General features: G+C 37.3%; 2 protein-coding genes across 2 annotated transcripts; both read right to left on the reverse strand.

The window, feature by feature from the left end:
* Positions 1–1,252: 1,252 nt before the first annotated feature.
* Positions 1,253–8,107, reverse strand: LOC104241909 (probable phospholipid-transporting ATPase 4). The gene is made up of 11 exons (XM_009796869.2): positions 7,918–8,107; positions 5,137–7,110; positions 4,938–5,048; positions 3,962–4,238; positions 3,782–3,870; positions 3,600–3,687; positions 3,306–3,515; positions 3,098–3,223; positions 2,621–2,719; positions 2,264–2,455; positions 1,253–2,164 (listed from the first exon to the last, which is right to left on the reverse strand). The coding sequence occupies exons 2-11, from the start codon at positions 6,939–6,941 to the stop codon at positions 1,517–1,519; spliced, it is 3,645 nt and encodes a 1,214-aa protein (XP_009795171.1). The 5' UTR covers positions 6,942–7,110; positions 7,918–8,107; the 3' UTR covers positions 1,253–1,516.
* A 1,640-nt stretch (positions 8,108–9,747) lies between these two features.
* On the reverse strand, positions 9,748–13,431 carry LOC104241908 (coatomer subunit zeta-1-like). Its single transcript, XM_009796868.2, has 6 exons — positions 13,292–13,431; positions 12,754–12,913; positions 12,132–12,279; positions 11,954–12,031; positions 10,606–10,690; positions 9,748–10,027 (listed from the first exon to the last, which is right to left on the reverse strand). Exons 1-6 carry the CDS (start codon positions 13,304–13,306, stop codon positions 9,968–9,970), a joined length of 546 nt encoding a protein of 181 aa, XP_009795170.1. The 5' UTR covers positions 13,307–13,431; the 3' UTR covers positions 9,748–9,967.
* Positions 13,432–25,939: the final 12,508 nt, after the last annotated feature.

Raw genomic sequence — 25,939 nt, forward strand, 5'->3', positions numbered from 1 at the left:
GTTATTTTTCAATGACTTCGTAAACGCTGGCTATTTTTGAATGACCAGTCCGAAAACTGGTTATACCGTGCTATTTCTCCATAAAAAAAAGTAGCAGTAAGCAGTAACAACATCAAGATAATAAGAAACCGAAGTGAAAGAAATAGAAGTTATTAATAGAAATTTAAGAATAAGAAAATACTAAACTAACACTAATACTAATAGCATGGAAAAGGAAAACGCTTCTATGGGTGCTACTTGAGATCGATAACAACCGCGTCTATCCCAAATCATTTGATGCGGACAACAACAACAACATACCCAGTATAATCTCACATAGTGAAGTCTGTGGAGGGTAGTGTGTACGCAGACCTTATCCCTACCTTGTGGAGGTAGAGAGGCTATTTCCAATCAGTGGTGAAGCTAGAAATTTTTTCAAGGGTATTCAAATTTGAAAAAAAGTGAAAAAAAATTCCATACTAAGGGTGTTCAATATGTTTTATATACCCCTAAAACATAATATTTTACTATATATGCAGTACAATTTTTTAACGAAGGGTGGTCTGACTATGTGACTTCGCCATTGTTTCCAATAGACTCTCGGCTAAATCATTTGATGCGTAAAACTCTCAAAATCAGATGGTCTATTTTCTAGCAACATCTTCAAAATTGAAAGGAGAAATGGAAATATAATATAGATTTGGTAGTAGCCAACCGCAACCAAACCAATGTAGTGGATTAGGTAGTTTGGTCTTGAATTAGTATTTGGCTCAGTCTACTAAGTTTAATGTGAAAGTTGTTAAGACTCTTAGGTAAAGATCACTCAACTGAATTAAGCTAAACACACGTTTGCAGTGCTCAATTAGTCATCGAGGTAACCTTGACAACAACTTCATAAATAATTGACTTCGAAAATGTTTAAAGGATGACTAATCTTTTGATAATGATGTCATTAGAAGTTGAATAAAATTATAAAGAGGCCACACATTCGCATGAATTATTTTGATGATTATAACAAAAGAAAAAGTTACATATATATGTGAGCCTTGGCGCAACGGTAAGAATTGCCGCTGTGTGGTCACGAGTTCAAGTCGTGGAAATAATATCTTGCAGAAATACAATACAAAGTAAGATTACATACAATAGATCCAATGTGATCTGACCTTTTCAAGGACACTACACAGAGTATGAACTTAGTGCATCGGGTTGCCCTTCATACCTTTTCTATTATAACATTTCAATGAAACTAGTCCACAGGTAAGCAAAACCAAAATAAGAAACCAAGAGAAATGTGTATTAGCTATTTCTCAGAACTATACATGGATGTATAAATATTGTACACTGCAACCAAAGTATTTCGTAACTAATGAATGACCTCATTTGTTGATCACTATACTGGACAATAAAAGAATCTTACAAATCAAATTAGAAGGGCCAGGGCGGGAAAATTGCAAAATGGCCAACCTCCATTTCTGTTAGTAATCAAAACCTGCGAAAGAACAAAGAAGATAAGCAATGCACACAGTTATGCTTATGTTTACTCAATCTGTGCATTCTTTTTCTGCAGCCTTCCTTTCAAATTCCTAATTTTGGCATCTACTCGTGCTGTGAAACCGATATTTGTCTTCTGTCTTGCTTTAGTTTGCTGTCTCTTCCACATACGCTCATCTTTAACGTCTTTCTTATAATACTTGATTTCTTGAATAATGTGATGATCCATCGGATGGAACGATCTCTGGAAAGCTATGTGGGCAAGGTAAGGCAAAATGCAGGCTAAAGTTACAACGAGGGTGGTACACCAATAGATTGGCGATGGACCTAACTCTTCCTGCAGGATTCTGAAGGCATATTTAGCATAATCTGGTAATATCATACCGTAGAGTACAAGAGATAGGTACCAAACAGCTATGCTCCCCCAAATAAAAACATGTTGTATCCATGTGAAATGGCTCATTGTGAGCGCGATCTGGCAGTTGACAGCCCAGATGATGCAGGTAAACATTGAAGTACCAAGAATAGTCAAATCAGCAGTCTGGCCTTCAGCGCAGAATGCTTGATCATAGAAGAACATAATGTTGAGGAAGAAAATTACGAGGGAGGTGTAGACACCGTTGCCAAGCCAGCCAATTATTCTATACCAGTCAAAGAACAAGTTTTTGGGTCCTTGCTGGTACAGTGCAGGAAACTGCAAGAGGGCATTAAGGTTTAATAAAATTACGGACAGACTCCATTACTCTTTAATTCGATAGGAACTACAAGAAAAATTTATTGGCGGAGGGCTCACCTGTAAGCAAATTTCAGAAGACACGTCCTGCTCGAATACTCCGAGTGCAATTACAGGCAGTGAGGTAAGAAGCACATTGAATAGAATCATATACATATCATTATAGACTGACTGACCCGAAAATCCAGCGAAAACCTCAAAGTAAAAGAGTGTGAGGCCAAAAGCTATATTCTTATAGAAGAAGTAGCATATCTGCACACAGAAGATTATGGTGCATATTAGATGAAATTTGTAAAAGGATCAAAGAAATGTAGTGTTTAATTGTTTTCTTGTATCTGATGAGGGCATTTTATATTATCAGGCCACACATGTATTTCATGTTCTATGCATAAACGAAACAGATATATACACAATTACCATCTGAGCAATTCGTTTGTAGCACCAGTGCCCATGTACAACGAGAAGTCGCTCCAAGAACCGAAACTGCGCAACAGCAAAGTCACTAGCCATCACTGCCTGCAAGAAGCTGATAACCATTTAAGCGGAGCTACAGCAAGAGGATATATACTCGGCAACATGGAAACGTGGCCTTAATTCATTCCTCAAGAATCAAGATTGATGTAAGGATCCTTTTAAACTATTCAAGTAACCTTTTTGTTTTGATAAGTGAAACATTTTAGCTAGAACCTTTTTCTTTTTAATAAGTGAGATATGTTTTCTCGATAACCTTTTCTTTTTGATAAGTGAAATGTTTGAGTAAACTGTTGTTAACTTCTAATTACAACATTGATCTACTTAGGCAAATGAATCAAGTATGATCTTCTGTCCAAGAAGAATGTAAAGTTGCTTTTAATAGATTAATACGCCAAAAGACCCGCTAAACGCATCACCAACCTGCATTCCTTCTGCACCGCTAATGCCAACACCAATGTCTGCTTCTTGAATCATCCCAACATCATTTGCACCATCACCAATTCCTAGGGTGATTTTTCCAGTTCCCTCCTTCACTAACCTAGTTACCTGAAAAATTTTGAATAGCTCAACTTACAAAGGATAGAAGGGATACAATTGAAAAGGCAAATCAAGTTTGACATTATCTTACCAAAGCCTTCTGCTTAGGAGAGACACGGCAGCAAATGACTGAAGCACAATCAACAGCTAAATTCAAAAATTGATGCTTCGTATCATCCTCCAATGCATAAGATAGTGTTTTCCCATCAATTATCAATGCAAATGCGGCATGGGGATCCTTTTCAAGCTTGACCATCTGGGAAGCATTTGTGATTTGCTTCAAAATGTTCTCCTTTATAGCCTGATCATGACAAATAAATGGAAGCTGTCATTAATCATAATAAAATCGAGAAGAACTTAAACTGTTTGTGTTCAACAAACCTACCTGTTTAGAATCTTGGGCCACTGAGTCTGCATTCATTGTTGTTATGCATATCTGTTTCATTCCTTGTCGAAGCAAACTACACGCATACCTGAAAGAAAGGAGGTATTTCCCATTAGCAGTTGGCGTCCACCGACTAAATAATATGAAATGGTGGATGAAATTTCTCTGTTTGAGAGACAGACCCTATGTTTATGGCTGTTTCCATCTTATCACCTGTCAAAACCCAGATCTTGAGACCAGCTTGCGCCAGTTTATCAATGCACTGAGGAACCTGGTCAAACATATAGAACGAAATAGTTGAAAGGACAGTGAATTGGAAATGCACACTTTTCATTTTCTAGTAAGTAATTAAAGGAACATACTCCCTTCTGTAGTTTATCCTCCACAGCTGTAGCACCAACAAGGATCAAATCCTTTTCCATCATATCAGATACGCGTTCAAGAATAACATCTCTATCCCCACCAATTGAAGTTTTTGCTTTAGTAAACTCTTCATTCCAAGTCGAGTACTCTGCCTCATCGAGCTTCTTGTAGGCAAGCACAAGGGTCCTCAAACCCGCTTCCCCATATTCGTTCAAATGCTTTGTCATAGATTCCTCAAACCTCCTTCCATTCTTTGCTAATCTATCATAGATGATGCTGCATAATCCAAAATAGACAACATTTCACTTGAAATTTAACCAATAAAGGGCTACATTGATAAACTTAACAAATAGCACAAGCAAGGGAAATTCATAAATTATTATACTTCCTACTTCATGCAGAAAATGGACCAAGCCCTTAGAAGATCTCTAATACCATTTCCAGCTGACAAATAGGGCCGGGTAGAAAAGAAAAAGCCGAGAGAATTAACACTTCAGAAAGAAAATAGTTTCACCCTCATGCATGCAAGAAGTGAGGATATAGGGCAAATTTTGAGTAATTCATAAAAAATGTATTTACTGTCTCAAAAAGCTTTTGCCTATTTCCCTTTTTGGGATGTCGTAGACTACTTTCCTCTGACAGAAATTTTTAGTACATTCTAAATACCACAAGAAGTTGTATATGATACGGGTATATATGATACAGGTCTATCCTCGATTATATTCATTTATAGCACAAAACTCAAATTTATATCCAATGCTTCTCAAACCAACATTAAACAACTCATAGTTTCGACTCTTTTCTTGTTTACGATACCCAGTCAAAAAAGAGACAAATAATTAGGTGTGAAGGGAGTTGCTTGGAATTTACAGACGTGCCGGCTGTATTTTTTACAGCAGAATGGCTCTTGAATCACCAACTTTGAGAGATGCAGGAGCTAAAATTGAGAATAACAAAGGGTAGGAAAAGAAAAACCTGTCTGCTCCTTTACACAAGAGAAGAATCTGGCCACTCTCATCCCGAACGATGACAGACATTCTCTTCCGCTTACTGGTGAAGTCCAAAAGATTAAGAACTTTGTATTCCCTGGAGTAAATGGAACAAAATGTAAGTGTACTACAAGGGTAATGCAATTCTTGGAAGCAACTTGAGAGGTTTTGAGACTTGATCTTACCTTTCAACTGGATCTTGAAAAGAAGGGTATCTTTCTCTTACAAAAACACTCGCATGAGTTCTTTTGCAAAACTCAAAACCGAATTCTCTTGCTGCAACAAGAAATGATACTTCGTCTGGAGACTCTGATTCATAACTAAAGCTTCCGGTCTCCTCATTTGGCTCAGGAATAGCAGCATGACAAATTGCAAGTATCTTAAAGAATAGCAAGATGACATCTGCATTTGGCTCTTTCATCCAACTTCCCTTCATAAGGCGGCTATCCTCAAAGCTGAACCCTTTTATTGCAGGTTTAAGGATGCTTCCATCTTTAGAGGTGACGACCGTCTCTAACTGGACTTCCGATGCACCAAAACCATTCCCACCATCAGGTCTCTGTGAAAGTTCAAGATCTTGCCCGCCCATGTCCTCCGCCAACTGCTTTGCAGCCGCAAGTTCAACATCACTAGCACGTGTTCCATAAGGATTACCGGCAATAGAGCATTTTAGGAAGTCCATTTGGTTGCACGTCAAAGTGCCAGTTTTGTCCGAGAGGATTGTATCAACCTGCCCAAGCTCCTCATTTAAGTTTGAAGTACGAGCTTGAGCAGGAGTTCCTGACTCATCATCGTACAAACTGATATCCTGGTTTATGAACGATGCCTGTAGGACCTTCACAACTTCAATGGAAACATAGAGGGATATAGGAATTAAATAACCATACAAAATAAGTGCAGTGAACAAATGCAGAAGGCCAGACAACTCAGGCTTGCTTAGATCAGTCGAATTATTGGAAGTGTCCTTAGGCTGCAGATACCACCATTTTGGCAGGTCGATTTTGACGTTTATGGCAAAGCCAATAGAACTGACAAATGATATCAAGAGAAGAAGGGCAAAAAGGAGGTAAATAATCTTGTCCATCTGTAATTCAACCCTGCTCCTCTTTGAAGGAGACTTTGTAGAATTCTGCATAACTTTGCTATCATGACCAGTGAATATTGCGACTCCATAGACATAAGCAGTATTCCTAAGCTTTGAATCCCGGAGGAGAATCTGACTAGGATCAAGAGGATAAACCTGACGATCATATTCAAGGTTGCCAACAAAAGTGTAAAGGCTAGGATTAGGATCTTCACATTTTATGGTCGCGCTGAATTCCTTGAAAGTCTCATCTTCATCCAAAGGTAAGGTAACCTCCAAAGCTCTTCTTACCTTCAAATTTGTCTCTCCGTCCAAGTTCATAGTTTCCACATAACAAATTCCATCTTCGTAACTAGATGATAAAAGAAGTAAATCAGCTGGAAAAAATTGATCCTTTTTCACTTTCACGACATCTCCAACCCGGATCTTCATCCATGGCGTATCTTCAAACACACCATCAATCTTGTGTACACTAGCTTTTCGACGATTTACGTTCATATCTTGTATGAATCGCTTTGAATCTTCCAATCCTTCCTTCGCCATACTCAAACCAACAACAAAGACCAAAGGAGCCACCGTACTAAATGGATCAAATGGTGAAAGATCCGTTGTGAGTGTTAGAATTGCACACATGAGAAAATACAAGTTAGCAACACGCCTGAATTGCTCGAATAATGCCTTAGGTAGGAACGTGATGACATTGTACTTTGTGGTGGATATGAAATTGGAGCGATACTTGAGAGGTTTCTTTTCATGGAGTTCAGGTTTGTTGCAATGGACTACTCTTGAAGAAGTTGGGCCTAAATCACGAGGACCCTCTTCCTCAGATGTAGGTGGCCGCTTACGACAACCAAACGTGTAAATACTACTCTTACGAATCTTTGCTCTTATCCGGCCACCCGCCATTCTTTTCCCCTCAAGCCAATGCACACGTCAGTTGTATCACCACATTATAATATTCAACAACACACAGCTATAGGTTGCCTTCTCCAAGACAATTGAACAGCATTCTCAAGCAGAGCATCATAGCAAGAGGAATAAGTCACAATTCACGTTAACAACATCGAGATTTAACCTGAAAATACCCAAAACCAGACATTTTGGCATCAACATATCTGAATAGAATTTGAGCCCATAGAGCAATTAAACTAAAATCGACCAACTCACAAACATTAACATGGAAAAGAAAATTTTGAGAGCTGAATATTCACAAACCAACAATATAGGTACGTAATGCCACCACATATTATATAGAATGAAATTAACAGCTTGTTTGTATGGTTGTTTCATATCGTATTGTATTGTATTGTTACTCTAAATACAATGTTTGTTTTGATTGTTACTTAAATTTTATTATCGTATTGTTAAATCAATCGTTATGTAACGACGAAAAGTGCCACTTTATGAAACGATGGATTAGGTGTGGTGGCGTCGTTTCTTTACTTTTTTTCTCTTATCTTGCCCATCCTTTATTATTAAATAATCATATTATATCCTTTATCCCACTTTTTAATATAATAATTCTACTCCGCATCCTATTTTTTCTTAGTAATATTGCAAGTTTATTCTTCGTATTATTGGTGCATGACATCGTAAAACGAAGACAAACGATGCAATCTATCCAAACATTGTATTCATCAAACAATACAATACAATACAATACAATACAATAGAAAATCACAAAATTAAGCTATTGTAGAGAGCATTTATAACATGCAGAAACACAAGGTATTGACCCACAAAAAGAAACATCCACAATTACACATTCCAAGAAAGGGGTTGGAGGGAAATACATTGTGTTAACATGCACGTTTAATTCGTGAAAAAATACACAGAAAACAAGAAAATTGAAAATGAGAAGGAAGAGAAAAAAAAAAGTTACCTGAAGCAGGGAAAGGTTGCAAAGAAAGAAGAAAATGGAGATTAGAAAGAGAGACAGAGGAAGAAATGGAGCTTCTGATTCAACAACGTGTGAATGTAGGAGAGAGAGAGAGAGAGAGAGAGAGAGAGGAACAATATTTTTTAGGAATGAGAAGAAAAGCAAAGTCCTCTCCGTCCCAGGTCCTCAAGCAATGTCACTATTTTAGGGGCCTCCTCTTTCTCTCTACTATTCACTTTTCTTTTTATTTTCTTTATATTTATGTTTGTTTTTTTTTTATAAATGTGATGCCTATATTCATTTGTTACATTTTAAATTTGCAGGGAGAAACTAAAAAATAGCCAGATTTACAACTAGTTGTTCAAAAATAGCCCAGTTGTAAAAGTAATCGAAATTTAGCTACTTTTCATGTAAAGATAAATCTGAGCGAAAACACTGTTCAAAACCTGGAAAATACGCCAGTATATTATACTGGAGTTCTAGCATAAGTATACTTGAACTCCAGCATATTATACTAGAGTTCTAGGATAAGTATGCTGGAACTCCAGCATAATATGATGGAGTTACAGCATAAGTACACTAGAACTCCAGCATAATATACTGGAGTTCCAGCAAGTATAATTGTCCAGTATAATATTGGAGTTTGGAGCACCGGTGCTCCAGTCTCCAGTATATCAGCAAAGTATACCGGTCCAGCATAATATGTTGGAATTCATACACAGGTGCACCGAACTCTAGTATATTATGCTGGACCGGTCTCTGTTGCAGCAAAATAGTGGCTATTTTTTATTGACTTCGTAAACGCTGGCTATTTTTGAATGACCAGTCCGAAAACTGGATATACCGTGCTATTTTTACAAATTTGCATCCTCTCCTATCTGCCTAACTCCGTGTTTATTGTGAGTGAAAATCTCTCTACAATGGAATAACAAATGGATAAATGTGGTTGATTTTACTTTTCGAAACTAAACTAAGTGGGCGTTTGGACATAAGAATTGTAAATTTCCGGGGGGAAAAAGTGAAATCTTTTTTCAAATAAAAATGGTATTTAAAAATTAGAATTGTGTTTGGACATGAATATAATTTTAGGTTGTTTTTGAATTTTTGTGAGTGATCTGAAGTGATGTAAAATTTTTGAAAAATAGCTTTTTGGAGTTGTTCAAATTTATAAAAAATTCTCAAATTTATCTTTAAGTATTTCATGGCCAAATACTGATTTCGAGAAAAGTAAAAACAAATGAATCTTCTCTTATGGCCAAACGGCCGCCCTAAGTATTATTGTAACTCTAATTTACCCAAATTGCAAAATTCAAGCAAACGTCTATTTTTACTGGCTCTACTTTAGATATATTTTTATATCAAAATCATCATCACCCTCTCAATTTCAGTGGTTCACTCCATTATTCAGCAAGTAATAATCACAAGTATTTGTTCTTTTCCTGTCATTTTTCTCTTCTTTCCCCTCAAGTTATGCGTCATTTTCCTATTTTCTTTAAAGGATGGTCTGTACTAATTGCATAATTAAGTTTTAGCACATTCTAGTAGTTTATTCTCAACTTAGGATAATATTGAGACTGTGAATTGATTAATCTCCTTTAAAATGTGTCGAAGAATTGATATTGAATTTGGCGTGGTTCCAAGTCTTGTCAATTTCATCTTATAAGAGACAGCATACATGACCACCTCACTCTCTTGTAAAACAACAAATATGGCAACTCTCAAATAAAAAAGAGAAATGTTTTTTTTTTTTGCACAATTATTTTAAAAAATACACGGCCTAAGACACGGTTTGTTTATGATTTATTAGGCTTTGGGCAAGGTAAAGGAAATGGATTATAGAAGCACAAATTAATATGTTGATCCAAAATGCATAATAGCTGGCCTCCACTTACAAGATAGATAAACCAAAACATAAGCAGCAGAACATTTGAAATGGTATAAAATTGAACGACTCTATAGATAAGCAACATCACAATCCCAGAGAAAAATGACTACAAATATAATCATAAAGAATAATGCCAAAAATAATCGCTCTGGCAGACTTAGATATTATTCATCTGAGAAGTGATCTTGTCAAATGCTCGCGTGCTGTTGCCAACGCTTGAGTTATCGTCTGAAAATTGCAACACATATTAGCATACACGTTTTAAAATACTATATTAAAAGCACTCCAACTAAACAGGTTTAACTGGGGGGGGGGGGGGGGAAGGTGTTTCTAAAGCTTCGAAGGAGACTCTGACTAGAAAGTCATTCAAAACTTGATCAAAAAACCAGTGTTTACTAAAGAAGCTATAGAGCCGATTACTAATAGTACTAGTTAGAAACCGGGGGGGGGGGGGGGGTTGCGTAATAGTGGTAAAACTAACTATTATCTAACAAGAAAATGAATTAACTATGAACATTACCAAAACAATTGCTTTTCTTTATAAGCTAAACAAGGCCCCGGAGCATTTTGGGACAATCCAGGAGAGTTCTAACTACAAACCTTGAATAGAAAACATTGACTGCAAAATGGTTCTACTAAGCTTAGAGCATGAGATGTCTTAAGCCTGTTAGTTTACCTGTTCTATAACAAATGAAATTCCGAAGGACTTTTATACGAAGTCAAGGAAAGGTAAAACAATTTTACATATGAGAGAATTGTACCACAGTTAGAGTATGATTCGGCAATAGAAAGAATGTGTTGCTTACCTGTTCAGACAAGGGTGCTCCATCATCCATAGTATGACTGGAAACTTTTCCCGCAATAATATTACCATCAGTCTCAAGAACCATCCTGCAGCATACATTCGAAACACCAAAACATTTTAGTAAACCTTCCGGTTATAGAAGTTGGAAAATAAGGCAACAGTGCAATGTGGTTAATAGGATGAATATGGTATCGAAACTTAACTGTAATAGTAGTTGTTAATTATCTATCTCATAAAAGCAATCAGATATCTAGACCAATAGAAGTATCCTCTAACAAGGGAGCATTTGAATAAAAATTCTTTCAGTGCACTTATGAAATGAATGTTCATTTACCCTAAATATTAAAACTGCTCTTCCGTCATGGCAAATAAGAAGAAGAGAATTAAAAAAAGGCAAACTAATTCTTGGATTATGGCACAATGGAGCAAAATTTCCTGGTCACAACAGCATAAAATGAATCTATTCTGATGTACAGTGAACTAGTTGTTTACATCCTCAAACTAGCAGCCATTGGTTCAGCTTTCACATGAAAAATTCTGTTTGTTCGATTTCCATAACACACAAAAGCTGATGAAAAGACCATGGCAATTAAGTCTAAATAGCATGGTGTTCTTTAGATAGGAGGATGCCAGGAAATGCAAAACTACTGAGGGCAACCATATCCATGGCCAAGTCAGAAAAGCAGCATGTTGCAGTGCTATCCTCAGTTCACTCATATTGGTGCTTTTAAATGTGTGATAAGGGATTATTTAGTCTTTGTACGAGGCTTGCAAAAACTATGAACTTATTATCTTTCTTTTTTTCTTTGATAACCCAGAAATCATTCGTTCCAGTGGCCGTTCAAAACTATGAATTTGTTATCTACCTATACACAAACGAAGACCAAATGCCCTAGAGTAACTACCATAGTCTCTCCTGTAAAAAGTCTGTATATATCTGCTCAAAGGCTTCTCTTCTAACTTGAAAACCCAAGGCTAAATTCTTATTTGCATTAAGCTTTTCACTACACTCACCTCCCAAATCAGTGTGCCAATTATCTCTTGTTTTTATATTCTTTTGGCTTGAACAAGTAATTAATTTAATATTCCACTTTGAATTAGAGCATATTTGAATTGAAAGATTAGTTCAATTACAAAATATACACATGTATCTAATATGCCACAAGTTCTAGCATCTATTAAAATGCAAGTATTGTTTGATCTTGGAAAGAATAGCATGACAATTTCCTTAGTAGCAACAGAACACTAAGCAAAGAAGGCGAAGGAGGGACGACAAAATAAAAAATGGAAAGTGAAAACCAAAGACAGTAACATGCTAGAATACAACTAATAGAGAGCCAATGACTTACCCTCCATCCACAATCTCATCAAGGCATAAAAGAATGAGATCTAAGTTCTCAAGTGCTTCCCTCTGTTCAACGTTATTCCTGAAATCATTGCACAATGTATCAGACAGAAAATTTGCACAGATCAGAAGACCTCAACCCCTAAATCAAGGAGAACTTTTAGTGCCTTCACTCTCTATACCTGAGGAGAAGGGTAACTGCATCAAAGAAACCCTGAAGAACTGTGGCTAAAACTAGTTCATTTTCATCATCACCTCCAGTCACAAAGAAGTGGAGGTCTTGCACAAATTTATAAACAATAATATTGTTGTCGAACATTGTTATTTCAGCTGCAGATCAAAACTTGAAAAATGAGCTCAAACAAATTAAATTTAGAGAATCCTAAGTACATGGGATTCATATTTCACGCATAATTATGCAGAGTATTTTAACCTAGAATATCAAACAAAAGTAAAAATCAAACCTTTATTCAAGAAAAATAGGTCACTAAGCAATCCACTAAATATGTACAAAGATAAAATTCAGAACCCAGTTACTAACACCTAATTTCGCTAATCTTAGAATTTAGATCCCATAAAGTTCAAATACCAGCTACACCTCTGGAGGTCGCTGTCCTAGCGTACAGAACCCGTAAAGTTCAAATCTTGGATCCGCCTTTGCCTATACAAGACAGCAAAATGCAACCATATTTGCAGAAGCATGCTAACTATTTCAGAATGCAACCGTATTTGCAGAAGCATGCTAACTATTTCAGACACGAAAATCAAAGATCATGCAAGCAAAAATAGGTCACTAAGCAATACCTTCGGTGCGAGCATTTGTCTTTTGAGTCTTGGTAAAAATGGACTTTTCAAAGGCAATCTTGGCGCTGTTTGTAGGCCAATCATCGGAGTAATATTTAACAGCTACACGTTTTCCTTCCGAATCCAAAAGAAGTATGTTCTTTACTACTGGACAAGAATCCTATACAATCAAACGATCATCATTCAATCACAGCAGGCAAGTTTCAAGCTCACTAATTTAACTGGTAGTAAAAAATAACACATGGAAATAATAGTCCCAATTCCATGCCTATAGCTATATGGAGTGAGATCTAAATTATAAAAATCAAATGGCCAATGACTAACTAAACCCAAGATTAACTACAATCGCAAACATTGATACGAAAATTAGAAATCCTAAGCGAGAAAACAGAAGATTATCTAGATCATTATACAATTGACTGATTGAGCATTGCAAACTCAGATCCTGCGGAAACTGTAATTTTTTTTGTTTTGTTTTTGGAGAATTAAATCGTGCGCCAAATAAAGGTGCGAGAGATAAAGAGAAAGAAGAACGTACATAGTTTAGAGCCATTGAAAGAACGATTCACTATGGAAAATTTCTTCTTCGATTTGCAGTGATAGAGTAGCTGTTCGCTTCAGATTTGGAAACTTGTGGGGGTTAGAATAAATATTTTTTGATGAGGATATAATTGGGCCGTTTAGACAGAAAACATGGGCCGTTAATGAAGGACTAGCGCGATGATCCTTTTCTTAAAAGAAAGGATCCATTTTCTATATCCATTTTCTTAAAAAAAAATAAAAAAATATACTCACTTTTTAAACAACTACATGCTTCTTTCTCCTCCGTTTTTTTCTTCTCCTTCTTCTTCTTCGGGTGACAATGATTTCATATGGTGGTTGTGAACATATTTTAATGTAGTTTATGATGTTTTACAATAGTAAGTTGTTATGACGCTTTTATTTTTTACTATTGCTTAGGGTTTCTTCTTCTTCTTCTTCTTTTTCTTAATTGCAAAATGGGTTCATTAGATTTATTATTATTTTGATAAATTGATGATTGAGGTTTGTTCCTGATGATATTTGGAGGTTATGTTTCAAATTTGAGCCTATTTGGAGTAGAATTAGGTATTAAATCGTATACTGGATTGTTATAATTCGAAGAACAAACTTCTGTTTCTGGGCAATTTGCATTTTAGGCCAAGTTGGCTTAAGTGCATAAAAACGTTGGGTGCACTTCAGACCTTTTGACCTTAAGTGCATCTGAAGTGCAATTTTTCACTTCAAAGCTATTGGCCTTAAGTATAGCAAAACGTTTGTTGCATTTCAGACCTTTTGGCCTTAAGTGCATCTGAAGTGTAATTTTTTATTTCAGACTTATTGGCCTTAAGTGTAGCAAAATATTTGTTGCACTTCAGACATTTGGCCTTAAATGCATTTGAAGTGCAATTTTTCACTCCAGACTTATTGGCCTTAAGTGCATGAAACCATTAGTTACACTTTAGACCTATTTGGCTTTAAGTGCATCTGAAGTACAAATTTTCACTTCAGACTTTTTAGCCTTAAGTGAATGAAAATGTTTGTTGCACTTCAGTATTTTTGGCCTTAAGTGCATCTGAAGTGCAATTTTTCACTTCAGGCTTATTGGCCTTAAGTGCATCTTGAAGTGCAATTTTTTACTTCAGACATATTGGCCTTAAGTACATGAAACCATTGATTGCACTTCAGACCTATTTAGCATGAAGTGAATTTTTCACTTCAGACTAATTTTTTTTAACTTCAGACCCGATAAATCTGAAATTGATCATAAAGTGGGTACACTTGCAAACTTTTTTGCAAAAATGATATAAGTTCAATTGTGACCCCAAAATCGGGTATAGATACAAAAGCCCCATCCTTTTGAGACTATAAGCAAAAGCCCAGCCCGATAGTCTATAGTTCTTATATGTTGTATGCTTTTATTTCATTTTTTTTTTCTATTAAAGAAAATTACTAGTAACAATTAAAAGACTACTAATTCAGTTTTTCTTTTTTGTTTCACTATTTTCGTCTCTTGTCTCTCGTTTTGCCAGTTGAGGAATCATGTCGATCAGACTATCCCGTTATGTTTGACATGTGTTTACCTCGAAAATACGAGTAACAATTAAATTTGATTGGCGATTTTAAAGATACGTGATTAAGTTCAATACTAATTCATAACCTAGAAATCTGATGTATAAATGAAAGAAATAAGTAAAACCAAACCAGAATGCAGACCAGTCTCGACCTCGAGCCAAAGTGACATCGAGATGGATAAAGAATAATAAAGCAAGAATGATAAAGCTAAAGGACAATTCTGATAAATAATGAGTGAAAAAGTAAAAGAGTATATTCTTTGTCAATGATTAGATGATGGTTACAAATGATTGGGGTCCCCTTTATATAATAGGGGAATCCTAAATATGATACATTTCTATTTACAGTAAGGAATATCATTGGGACAGCTGTCTAACCGCCCATTACGGATTAGTACTAACTCGTACAAATTATTCCGGAATTTACGCTATGATCTTGGGGACGTGACATGAATCTTGCTTATTCTGTTATAAACTTGTAATGGCATTATCTTGAGGTCAGTAATGTTCGGCCTATATGTTCATCGGATACTTTGACCTTCGAAGCCTCCCATCGGGCTCGCTCCTGGTCTATTCCGATCTCTCTCTCGAAGTGATCCTCGAGCTCACGAAATCGGGTAGCCCCAATTTTTTCGAATACAGATAGTCCCCGTGTTTCTTAGAGTATAACGATAAGAAACGAATTGAGTCTTGATTTTTACCCCGATTTGCCATGACATCATCATCGTGATGCAAGCGATTAAGGAAACGGAATCTTGGAAGCTAGTCTTTCCCGAGGAAAACTCCGAGAACTTTTAGCGATTCCGGCAGCGGGGAAAATTCTGAGGGCGAAGACACTTCTGCCGATAAGGACCATGATGTTTAGGTTTTGTGCTCTTAGTAATTTTTTACTTTTGAGGTTGATCGGCCCTTGCGGGGAACTCTTAATCGTGACCTATAGCTCTTGTAAAAAGGTTTGTGAAAAGCCTTTTTCCTTCCATGGCTTCTGAATTTGTTACCCTTTTGTGCGGGTCAAAGCGTCTCAGCATAAAATTCCTTTCGAATGTCCAAAGTTTGATATGGTAATGACCGACAATAAGTTATGTCCTTGAACGTTTCTGATCAATGGTCCCCGAATGACCATTCGAACTTGAGTTTGAGTAGCTCTTAGGCTCAGCAGTCGATGAGGTAAGATAGCCCTTGGGTGTCATGACCCGGATTTCCCGCCCTCGGGAGTCGTGATGGCGCCTACTAGTGAAAGCTAGGCAAACCAACCAACTGAACTATTTACATTGTTTCCATTTTTAATCCGATAACAGTTAAGAGCCAATAATTATATAACAACAGAATTGAATAAGCGGAAGGCTGCATTGTAAAGTTTTAATAGTACTGCTAATACCAATCCATAACAAATCTACCCAAGACTGGTATCACAACTTCACAGACTGTCTAGGAGTACTACAAATAAAGGTCTGAAAGAAATAAATACAACAGTGTCTCTGGAAATACATGAAGGAAACAGTAATAGTAGATAGAAGGAGACGTCAAGGCTTGCGGATGCCTGCAGGACTACCCTCGGGCCGCCTGATGAACAAGAAACAGCAATCTCACTGTGGTCTGAAGTCTACAGCACTGGGATCTGCACAAAAGAGTGCAGAGTATAGTATCAATACAACCGACCCCATGTGCTGGTAAGTGCCTAGCCTAACCTCGGCGAAGTAGTGACGAGGTTAGGACCAGACTACCAAATAAACTTGTGCAATATAGCGTACAAAAATAATAGGAAGCATATAACAATGATGACAACAATGATCAACCACTGATAAAAAAAAAGCAGGCAACAAGAACACCATAAATATTTCTCAACAAATAATAAATACAAGTGCAATCAATTAATCAAGTCCTTCAAATATAAATCTTTCAAATAAGCATCTTTCGAATATAATTCTTTCGAGTAAAGGTCACCTTGTGACGCCTCATTTCATAATCATAAATAATATAGGTCTCAACCCACTTTCACATTTTCACGGCACCTCGTGCCCATATTTATATCACAATTGCATGACAACTCACGAGCCATTAAATAAAACCATAATATTTTCCCCGGCACCTTATGCCCACATATTTTTGTCTCACATTGCACAACAATATTCTCATGTTACTCAGTTCATAGGTTCCATAATCCAATACAATTAAGAACGTTCAAGGAGCCTCATTCACTTAACATAAAGTAGAGTACAACTTCCAACCCAATTAGGAAATCAACAAGAAAAAATAAAGTTATTTTTAGAAATCATTTGATAAAGAAAATACCCCTTTTAATTAAAGTACAATATCGAATGAATCATTACCCTTAATACGAGAAATCAATAAATCAAAACATAGTAGAAATTCCTTTTAAGTAAAGTACAACCTCAAACGATTTAAGGGGATATATTTGAGAAACTAATTGAATTAAGGATGTAACAATTATTGAAGTTTGAAGTATTGGAATGTATATATATGTATAAATGCGGTGAGATATTGCAAACACTGTAGGTTCTAACATGAAGGATCACAACAATAAAGGAATTCAAACAATTTAAACACTTGAATTGATAACAACAAATAAACACAACAGTAGAAAGTGCAAGTCATCACCCTTCGTGCTTTTTTTCTCGTTCTCACCATAAGAATCAATATTCACTTTTATTCTTTCTTGTTGCGGCGTGCAACCCGATCTCATTTCATATATCTCGTTGCAGGCGTGCAACCCGCTCCCATTTCATGTATCTCGTTGCAGGCGTGCAATCCGCTCCCATTTCATATATCTTGTTGCAGGCGTGCAACCCGATCCCATTTCATATATCTCATTGCAGGCGTGTAGCCCGCTCTCATTTCATATATCTCATTGCAGGCGTGCAACCCGATCCCATTTCATATATCTTGTTGCAGTCGTGCAACCCGCTCCCATTTCATATATCTTATTGCAGGCATACAACCCGCTCCCATTTTATTTATCTTGTGGCAGACGTGTCACCCGCTCCCATTTCAAATCAACAACAATCACAAAGAATCCCGGGAAGGGAACAAGAGCAATATAACATCCCGGCAAGGAAACAAGAGCAATATAACAACATCCCGGCAAGGGAACAATAATATTTCAATAATATCCCGGCAAGGGAACAACAATATTTCAATAACATCCAGGCAAGAGAACAATAATATTCCAATAACATCCCGGCAAGGGAACAATAATATTTCAATAATGTGAAGTGCAATAATTTATAACGTAGTCATAACAATTACAATACAAGACTCACGGGCATGCTTGACACCGACGTATAGATACTCGTCACCATGTCTATACGTCGTACTCCACAATTAATACGTAGAAAATAAGACACAACTCCTAATCCTTCAAGCTAAGGTTAGACCAAACATTTACCTCGCTTTGCAACCAATTCAAAATTCCAACAGGCCTTTGCCTCGCGAATTCGTCCGAAGCTTCAAATCTAGTGATAATAATTCAATATACTCAATATAAATCGTACGAATTAATTCCATATGAAAATACTAATTTTCCAACAAAAATCCGAAATTTAACTCAAAATCGCCTGTGGGGCCCACGGCTCGAAATCCGACAAAACTCATAAAATCCGACAACCCATTCAACCACGAGTCTAACCATACCAATTTTACCAAAATCCGACATCAACTCGACCCTCAAATCTTCAAATTAAACCAAGAGGGTTTTCAAGATTTTACCAACTAAAATCACCAATTAAATGTTAAAAACAACGATGGATTTGAGTAATCTAACCAAAACTGAGTTAAGAACACTTACCCCGATGTTTTCCTTGAAAATCTCTCGAAAAATCGCCTCACCCGAGCTCCCTTGGTCCAAAAATGGAAGAGTGAGACGAGTTTGTACTTTATTCTGCTGCCCAGGGATTTGTTCTTCGCGTTCGCGAAGAACAAAATTTCCCAAAAATCATTTTCCAAACTCTTCTCGGACAGCCTCTAGTATAATGGCCATAACGTTTGCTGCAGATTTCCAAATGACTATTATAATATATTTCTGGAAACTAGATTCAAAGAGCTACAATTTCGCTTTTTGTATCATCTCAAAATTCATTGTAGATTAAGAGATATGAGCCTCTGAAGTAAGACCTGCGCAACAGAATTTCTTCTTCTTCGCGAACGCGAGGCTCACTTCGCGAACACGAAGAACAAAATCCCATAAGCCAAATCCTTCTTCACGAACGCGAGAGGAACCTCGCGGACGCGAAGAACAACACCAGACACCAGCTTCAGCTATTGTAAAACAGCCCGAAATGATCCGAAACCACCCCGAAACACACCTGAGGCCCCCGGGACCTTAACCAAATATGCCAACCAATCCTAAAATATTATTCAAACTTGTTCCAATCTTCAGAACGCTCAAAACAACATCAAAACACAAATTTTACATCGTATTCAAGCCTAAGAATTCCAAAAACTCTCAAATTACGCTTTCGATCAAAAAGTCTATCAAACCTCGTCCGAATGACCTGAAATTTTGCAAACAAGTCATATTCAACAATACGAAGCTACTCCAACTTTCGAAATTCTATTCCGTTCCTCAGATCAAAATCTCACTATCGAAGAGGAAACTTCAAAAATTCAACTTTCGGCATTTCAAGCCTTAATTAGCTACGGACCTCCAAAACACAATCTGAACCCGCTCCTAAACCCAAAATCAGCCAACAGAGCTAAAGGAACCATCAAAATTCTGTTCCGAGACCGTTTTCACACTATTCCGACTACGCTTAAATTTTGAGAACTTAAGCTCTCATTTAGGGACCAAGTGTCCCAAAACTCTTCGAAACTCCAAATAATTCCTCTCGGCAACTCATAATAGTAGAAGTAAACACGGGAATGCAGTTAATAGGGGATCGAGGCGTAAATTCTTAAAACAATAGGTCGGGTAATTACATTGGGCTTGATAGTTGAGTGAGTGCACGCTCGAACTTGAAATGAAAATAGCCCTTAGTCTTTATGGCCAAGTGAGGGCATGCTTGAAATTGAGATGAGGTGGACTTTGGGCTTGAAAGATAGTCCCCGAGTGAGAATTTTCTCAAATTCGGGTAGCCCTTGGGCTTAGTAGTCAAGTAAGTACTTGCTCGAACTCGAAATAAAAATAGTCTTTAAGCTTTATAGCCGAATGAGGATTTGCTCGAACTCGGAGTAAAGTTAGCCCATAGGCTTTATAGATAGTCCCCGAGTGAGGGTTTGCTCAAACTTGGGTTAAGATAGCCTTTGGGCTTTTATGATCGAGTTGGGACTTGCTTGAACTTGAAATAGAGTTAGCCTTTAGGCTTCATAGATAGTCCCCGAGTGAGAATTTTCTCGAACTCGGGTAGCCCTTTGGCTTAGTAGAAGAGTGAGTACTTTCTCGTACTAAAATGAAAATAGCCCTTAGGCTTTATAGGTGAGTGAGGATTTGCTCGAACTCGAAGTAAAGTTAGCCCTTAGGCTTTTTTACATTGGCCTTTAGGCTCTTTTAGATCGGCCCTTGGGCTCTTTAAGTTGGGCCGATTCGGCCTCTAAGACAACTATAGTTTTTCCCTTTTTTTGGCTAAAAGACTTAGTGAAAATTTCTTTATGCCTTAGCACGTGTTTTTTGTACCCGTTTGGTTTTTCGAGGGTTCAGTAGATCAGAACCCGTTGGTATTAATACGTCTTGAGGCTTTTTCGAAGGCTGATGTTATCGAAGCCTTTAAATTATTTGAGGGCTGATTTTATCGAAGCCCTTTTTGTTTTTTCTGAGGGTAGCCGAGCTTAACCATTTTTTCGAAGTATTTGAAGGCCTTTAATTTATGGCGAAAATCGGACGTCTCCAAGCCGCATTATTTCGATCGTAGCCTTTTACATGACCGTATTCTTTAATATGGCCGTAGCCTTCGGGTATATCTCTTAGACTTGTTTTCTGATAACCTTTCGAACTTGTCCGAAAGGTTAGTCTCCGAGTATGATGGCCTTGGCCTTTGCGTCGAAGGATGCCTCTTTGAGGTCTTATAAATTCGGCAGATACTCGAATGTGTTGATTGTCGATGACGGTCCGCGACTATTCGAGGTGTATTTGAGTTTTGGCCCTAGAGCCATTTTTCGTGGAATCACAAGTATGATGTTCGTATAGTAGCAAGTTTCTTTGATACACAAAGTGTGTCGATATAGAAAGAATGCTTCTTTGGATAATTGATACATGCGTATATGTTTCGCTATTGGGGCTCGACTATTTTATACGGACGCGGTTCATCTGACCGTTTGGCCCATTACAAAGTTCTCCTATCGAGACCCGATGTCCTGAAGTGATTTTTTTGCAACAAAGTAGACATTCGAGGGCAATGCCCTTCAGTACTCGAGGCTTATTGTAGGGAACCTCGGATACCATTGAATTGCTCTAAGTTAACACGACAATGGTTGCCTCGTTAAAAACTTTGCCGAAAAAACTCATTTGGGACAAAAATCGGTCTAAGGGAAGAAGAGTGCAACGCTTGCATTAAGGACCAAACCTTCATGCCGATCCTTGTCGAAAACCTGCAAGTGTTAGTAGAAAAAATAGAAAGGATTGGACTGGGGTTGTACCTTTATTCAGATGCTGGATATTTAACGTGATCTTCCTCGGCATCAAGCCCCCGTGAATTTTGACCTCGATTATTTCTCCTCTCATTTCGTGCAAAGCTTTGCCCAAACCCGTTGCTTTTACGATCTACATTATACGGTTGATATCGATCTCTATTCGACCTCGGCTCTCGATCGACGTTCCTTTTGATCCCACCCGTGGGTCTGCTAAGATAAACGGACCCTGAAGGAGTCCCAGTTGATCATCCTCGATTCTAATCTTCGACTGGTATCGATTATGTACATAGGCCTAAGTGACAGGCGGGTAGTCGAGTAAACTTTGCTTCAACTGAAGTGAAGATAGAGAACTCTGAGTGTTGAGACCTTGAGTGAAAGCTTGAACAACCCAGTCATTGGTGACTGGAGGCAAATCCATTCTCTTTGCTTGGAACCGAGATACCAATTCTCTGAGCATCTCATAATCTTTCTGCCTTACCTTGAAAAGGTTCAACTTTCTCATTGCAATTTTAATGGCTTCGGCATGTGCTTTTACAAAAGAATCTGCACGCATAGAAAACGAATCTACAAAATAGGGGGTAAGTTATGATACCATATCAAGGAACCCGTGGATAGAGTCTCCCCGAAATTCTTCAGCAGTACGGATTCAATTTCGTCATCTTCCAAGCCGTTTCCTTTGATGGCGCACGTATACGAGGTGACGTGTTCATTCGGATCAGTCGTCCCATTATACTTGGGAATCTCGGGTATGCGGAACTTGTTGGGGATTGGCTTTGGAGCCGCACTAGCGGGGAAGGGTCTTCGCATGAACTTTTTAGAATATAGTCCTTATAAGATCGAGGTGCCCCCAGTATTTGATTAACACGAGAGTTATATGTCTCAACTTTTTTGTCATTATCCTCAATCTTCTTCTCCCCGGACTCAATTCTCTTGGTGAGTTCCTCGAGCATCCGCATAATTGTGGGGTCAGTCCTCGAGCCATTACCGTTTGGTCTCTCCAGCACTGGCTCAGTACGTCGAGTGTTCCCTGGTTCGACCACACTTGGAATTTTATTCTGGCTTTGAAGTTGAGCAATTGTAATCTGTTGAGCTTGTAGCATCTCGAATATTACTTGGAGGCTGATTCCCCCGTCTCATATACCCTGTGTCATTGGCCCCCAGATCGGGCTTCCCTGTGTACACTTCCTCCGGGGTTTGTGCCTGGATCCGCATTCAAAGCAATGTGTGAACTAATATCAATTTGGTTCCACATTTGGCATTTCCTCAGGGTTTATCCATGGTACATCGACCCCTACATTATTGTTTTCCCCATGAAATCCAAGACCATTGTTATCGTGTACATGTGCGTTTTACGAGGTTGACATGTTTTTACCTGAGAACAAAAATTCTTGACAAGAACAAGTGTGAAAATAACGTGCGTTATCAGAATCAGTACTGAAATAATCACTATTATCTTTAGGCCCACGGTGGGCGCCAAACTGTTTACCTCGAAAATACGAGTAACAACTAAATTTAATTGGTAGTTTTAAAGATAAGTGATTAAGTTCAAAACTAATTAATAACCAAAGAATCTGATGTATAAATCAAAGAAATAAGTAAAACCAAATTAGAATGTAGACCAGTCTCGATCTCGAGCCAAAGTGACCTCGAGATGGATAAAGAACAATAAAGCAAGAATGATAAAGCTAAAGGATAATTCTAATAAAATATGAGCGAAAGTAAGAGAGTATATTCTTTGCCAATGATTAGATGATGGTTACAAATGATTGGGGTCTTCTTTATAAGATAGGGGAACCCTAAATAAGGTACATTTCTATTTATAGTAAGGAATCTTATTGGGACAACTGTCTAACCACCTAGTACGGATTAGTACTAACTCGTACAAATCTATTTCGGAATTTACGCCATGATCTTGGGGACTTGGCGGGAATCTTGCTCATTTTATTACAAACTCGTAATGGCATTATCTCGAGGCCGGTCACGTTTGGCCTTGATGTTCATCGGACACTTTGACCTTCAAAGCCTCCCATTGGGCTCGCTCCTGGTCTATTCCGCTCTCGCTCTCGAAGTAACCCTTGAGCTCACGAAATCGGGTAGCCACGATTTCTACCGTATATAACCTGATTGCCACTTAACGAGTGAATTCATATAAAAAAAAGTATATTTTTGTTATGAAATAAAAGCAATTTAGTAAAACATGAACAAAAAATGAAAGCAATTTAGTAAAACATGAACAAGAAATAGAGATAGAGAGAAGGATGAGATTTTCTTCTTCAATTGTGTGTATTTTCGTATCTATTACAAGGCTTTTATATAGGCATAAAAAGTGAAGAAAATATGTCATGGAATATGTCATTGAACACATAAAATATGTCATTGAATATGTCATTAAACATTTGAGATAAAGATCATGGAAGAAGAGTACACATCCACCATAATGTATATTTATCATAACACTCACCCTTGGATGTCCATAGATAATGTACCTCGTTAAAATCTTACTAGGAAAAAACCCTATAAGAAAAAAATCCTAGTGAAGGAAAAAGAGTACACAAGTTTAGAAATACGCCTTTTGGTTGCCTCATTAAAAATCTTGCAAGGAAAACCCAGTGAGACAAAACCTTGTATGGGAAAAAGAGTACAACGCGTATTAACTCCCCCTGATGAGAGCATCAATTCACATCCTTGATCATTCACATCCCAATCTTGTATACTAGTTTCTTTAAGGTTAATGTCGATAGAGATTTGGTGAACAAATCAGCCATATTATCACTTGAACGAATCTGTTGCACATTGATATCACCATTATTTTGAAGATCATGTATGAAAAATAACTTTGGTGAAATGTGCTTTGTCCTAGCTCTTTTTTGTGAATCCTCCCTTTAATTGGGCTATGCATGCTGTATTGTCTTCATACAAAATTGTGGGTAGTTGTAACGCTTCAAACTACATTTGTCTCGAATAATATGTATTATAGACCTCAACCATACACATTCTCGACTTTCTTCATGAATAACAATTTTCTCAACATGATTAGATAAAGTAGCCGCGATTGATTGCTTTGTCGATCGCCAAGATATGGAAGTGCCTCCATATGTAAACACATAGCATGTTTGAGATCAAGCCTTGCGTGTCAGATAAATACCCCACATCGGCATAACTAACAAGATCGGGATTGCAATCATTACCATAAAATAAGCCCACATCGGTAATCCCCCTTAGATAACGCAATATGTGCTTGATTTCATTCCAATGTCTCCTTGAGTGGAGATATATCTTGCTAAGACATTAATTGAAAAAGTTATGTCACGCTTTGTAGTGTTAGCAAGATACATTAGTGCATCAATTGCACTAAGATACGGTACTTCAAGACCAAGAAGTTCATTATTTTCATAAGGTCAGAATGGATCTTTATTTATATCGAGTGATTTCACAACCATCGGGGTACTCAATGGATGTGTTTTATCCATATAGAATCGCTTTAAAATATTTTCAGTGTATGCTGATTGATTGACAAAAATTCCATCTTTTATATACTCAGTTTCTAGACCAAGACAAAATTTTGTCTTTCCAAGATCTTTCATTTCAAACTCTTTCTTTAAACAGTCTACTCCACCACAGGAGAACATGCCTCTATATAATCAATGCCAAGATATTTACAAATACTCTTGTGACACAAGTCGTCTTTATGTCTATCGACTTGACCTTTTTCGTACAAGAACACATTTACCTCAACTGAATTTATACTTTCAGGTATTGGGACTATCCGTACAACTTTATATTTTTCAAGTGAAGTCAATTTTCGTTGCGTATTTTCATTTGGCCAATCATTTATCTGTCCAAATTTTATCACAGATTTGAGCTCAAGATCCTCGTCAATATTAATAATATTGAGCACTATATTATGTTAACAATATCGCCGACGATCATTTTATATCGGTTCAATTATTACACAATAAAGACATAACTTATTGAGATCTCTTTATCTCATTATTTTCAGGTACCTGAGCCTCTCACATGAGATCTTACGAAGTGTTATATCGTGGTGCTCTTCTAGAGCACTTGCCTCCTTATTATGACCATCTTGAACATTTGCCCCTCACCTACTTCTAAAAGTTTTATCTTTGGAACCGGTTGGTCTGTTACGCTTCATGCGTGCCATAGACTATATCCCTTATGGACTTTATTCTATTTTGAGCATTAGCAGCTAAAATATGACACGTATCACTTTCTCAGCTGTCCATTTTCTCTCCCTAATGTTGGGATCACCAACACATTTCCCAACCTTCTTTGGGAACTCATCTCTGTGCATTATGGTGGCATAATTAAATCATATAGCACATCCATATTTCTATATAGAAATTATTTAGTTCCTGATCCTGAACCGATTGTGATAGGGAGAAATTTTCATAACTTGGCTAGATGCGTACAAGTGCCGCTGTATATTAAATAATACATCTCATACCAAATTTAGTTTTTGGAAGTTTTGTTCTCATAACCATTGATTTAGC

The sequence above is a fragment of the Nicotiana sylvestris genome, chromosome 3, assembly GCF_000393655.2.
Source record: "Nicotiana sylvestris chromosome 3, ASM39365v2, whole genome shotgun sequence".
Lineage (NCBI taxonomy): Eukaryota > Viridiplantae > Streptophyta > Magnoliopsida > Solanales > Solanaceae > Nicotiana > Nicotiana sylvestris.

Coding starts and splice junctions, on each gene's coding strand:
- LOC104241909 (XM_009796869.2), bottom strand. CDS start 6,941: ATGGCGGGTGGCCGGATAAGAGCAAAGATTCGTAAGAGTAGTATTTAC. Junction 3,224..3,305: donor CTCCTAAGCAGAAGGCTTTG/GTAAGATAATGT, acceptor AAAATTTTTCAG/GTAACTAGGTTAGTGAAGGA. Junction 2,456..2,620: donor ACAAACGAATTGCTCAGATG/GTAATTGTGTAT, acceptor TTCTGTGTGCAG/ATATGCTACTTCTTCTATAA.
- LOC104241908 (XM_009796868.2), bottom strand. Junction 12,280..12,753: donor GACAAATGCTCGCACCGAAG/GTATTGCTTAGT, acceptor TTTGATCTGCAG/CTGAAATAACAATGTTCGAC. Junction 10,691..11,953: donor GATGAGATTGTGGATGGAGG/GTAAGTCATTGG, acceptor TGTATGCTGCAG/GATGGTTCTTGAGACTGATG.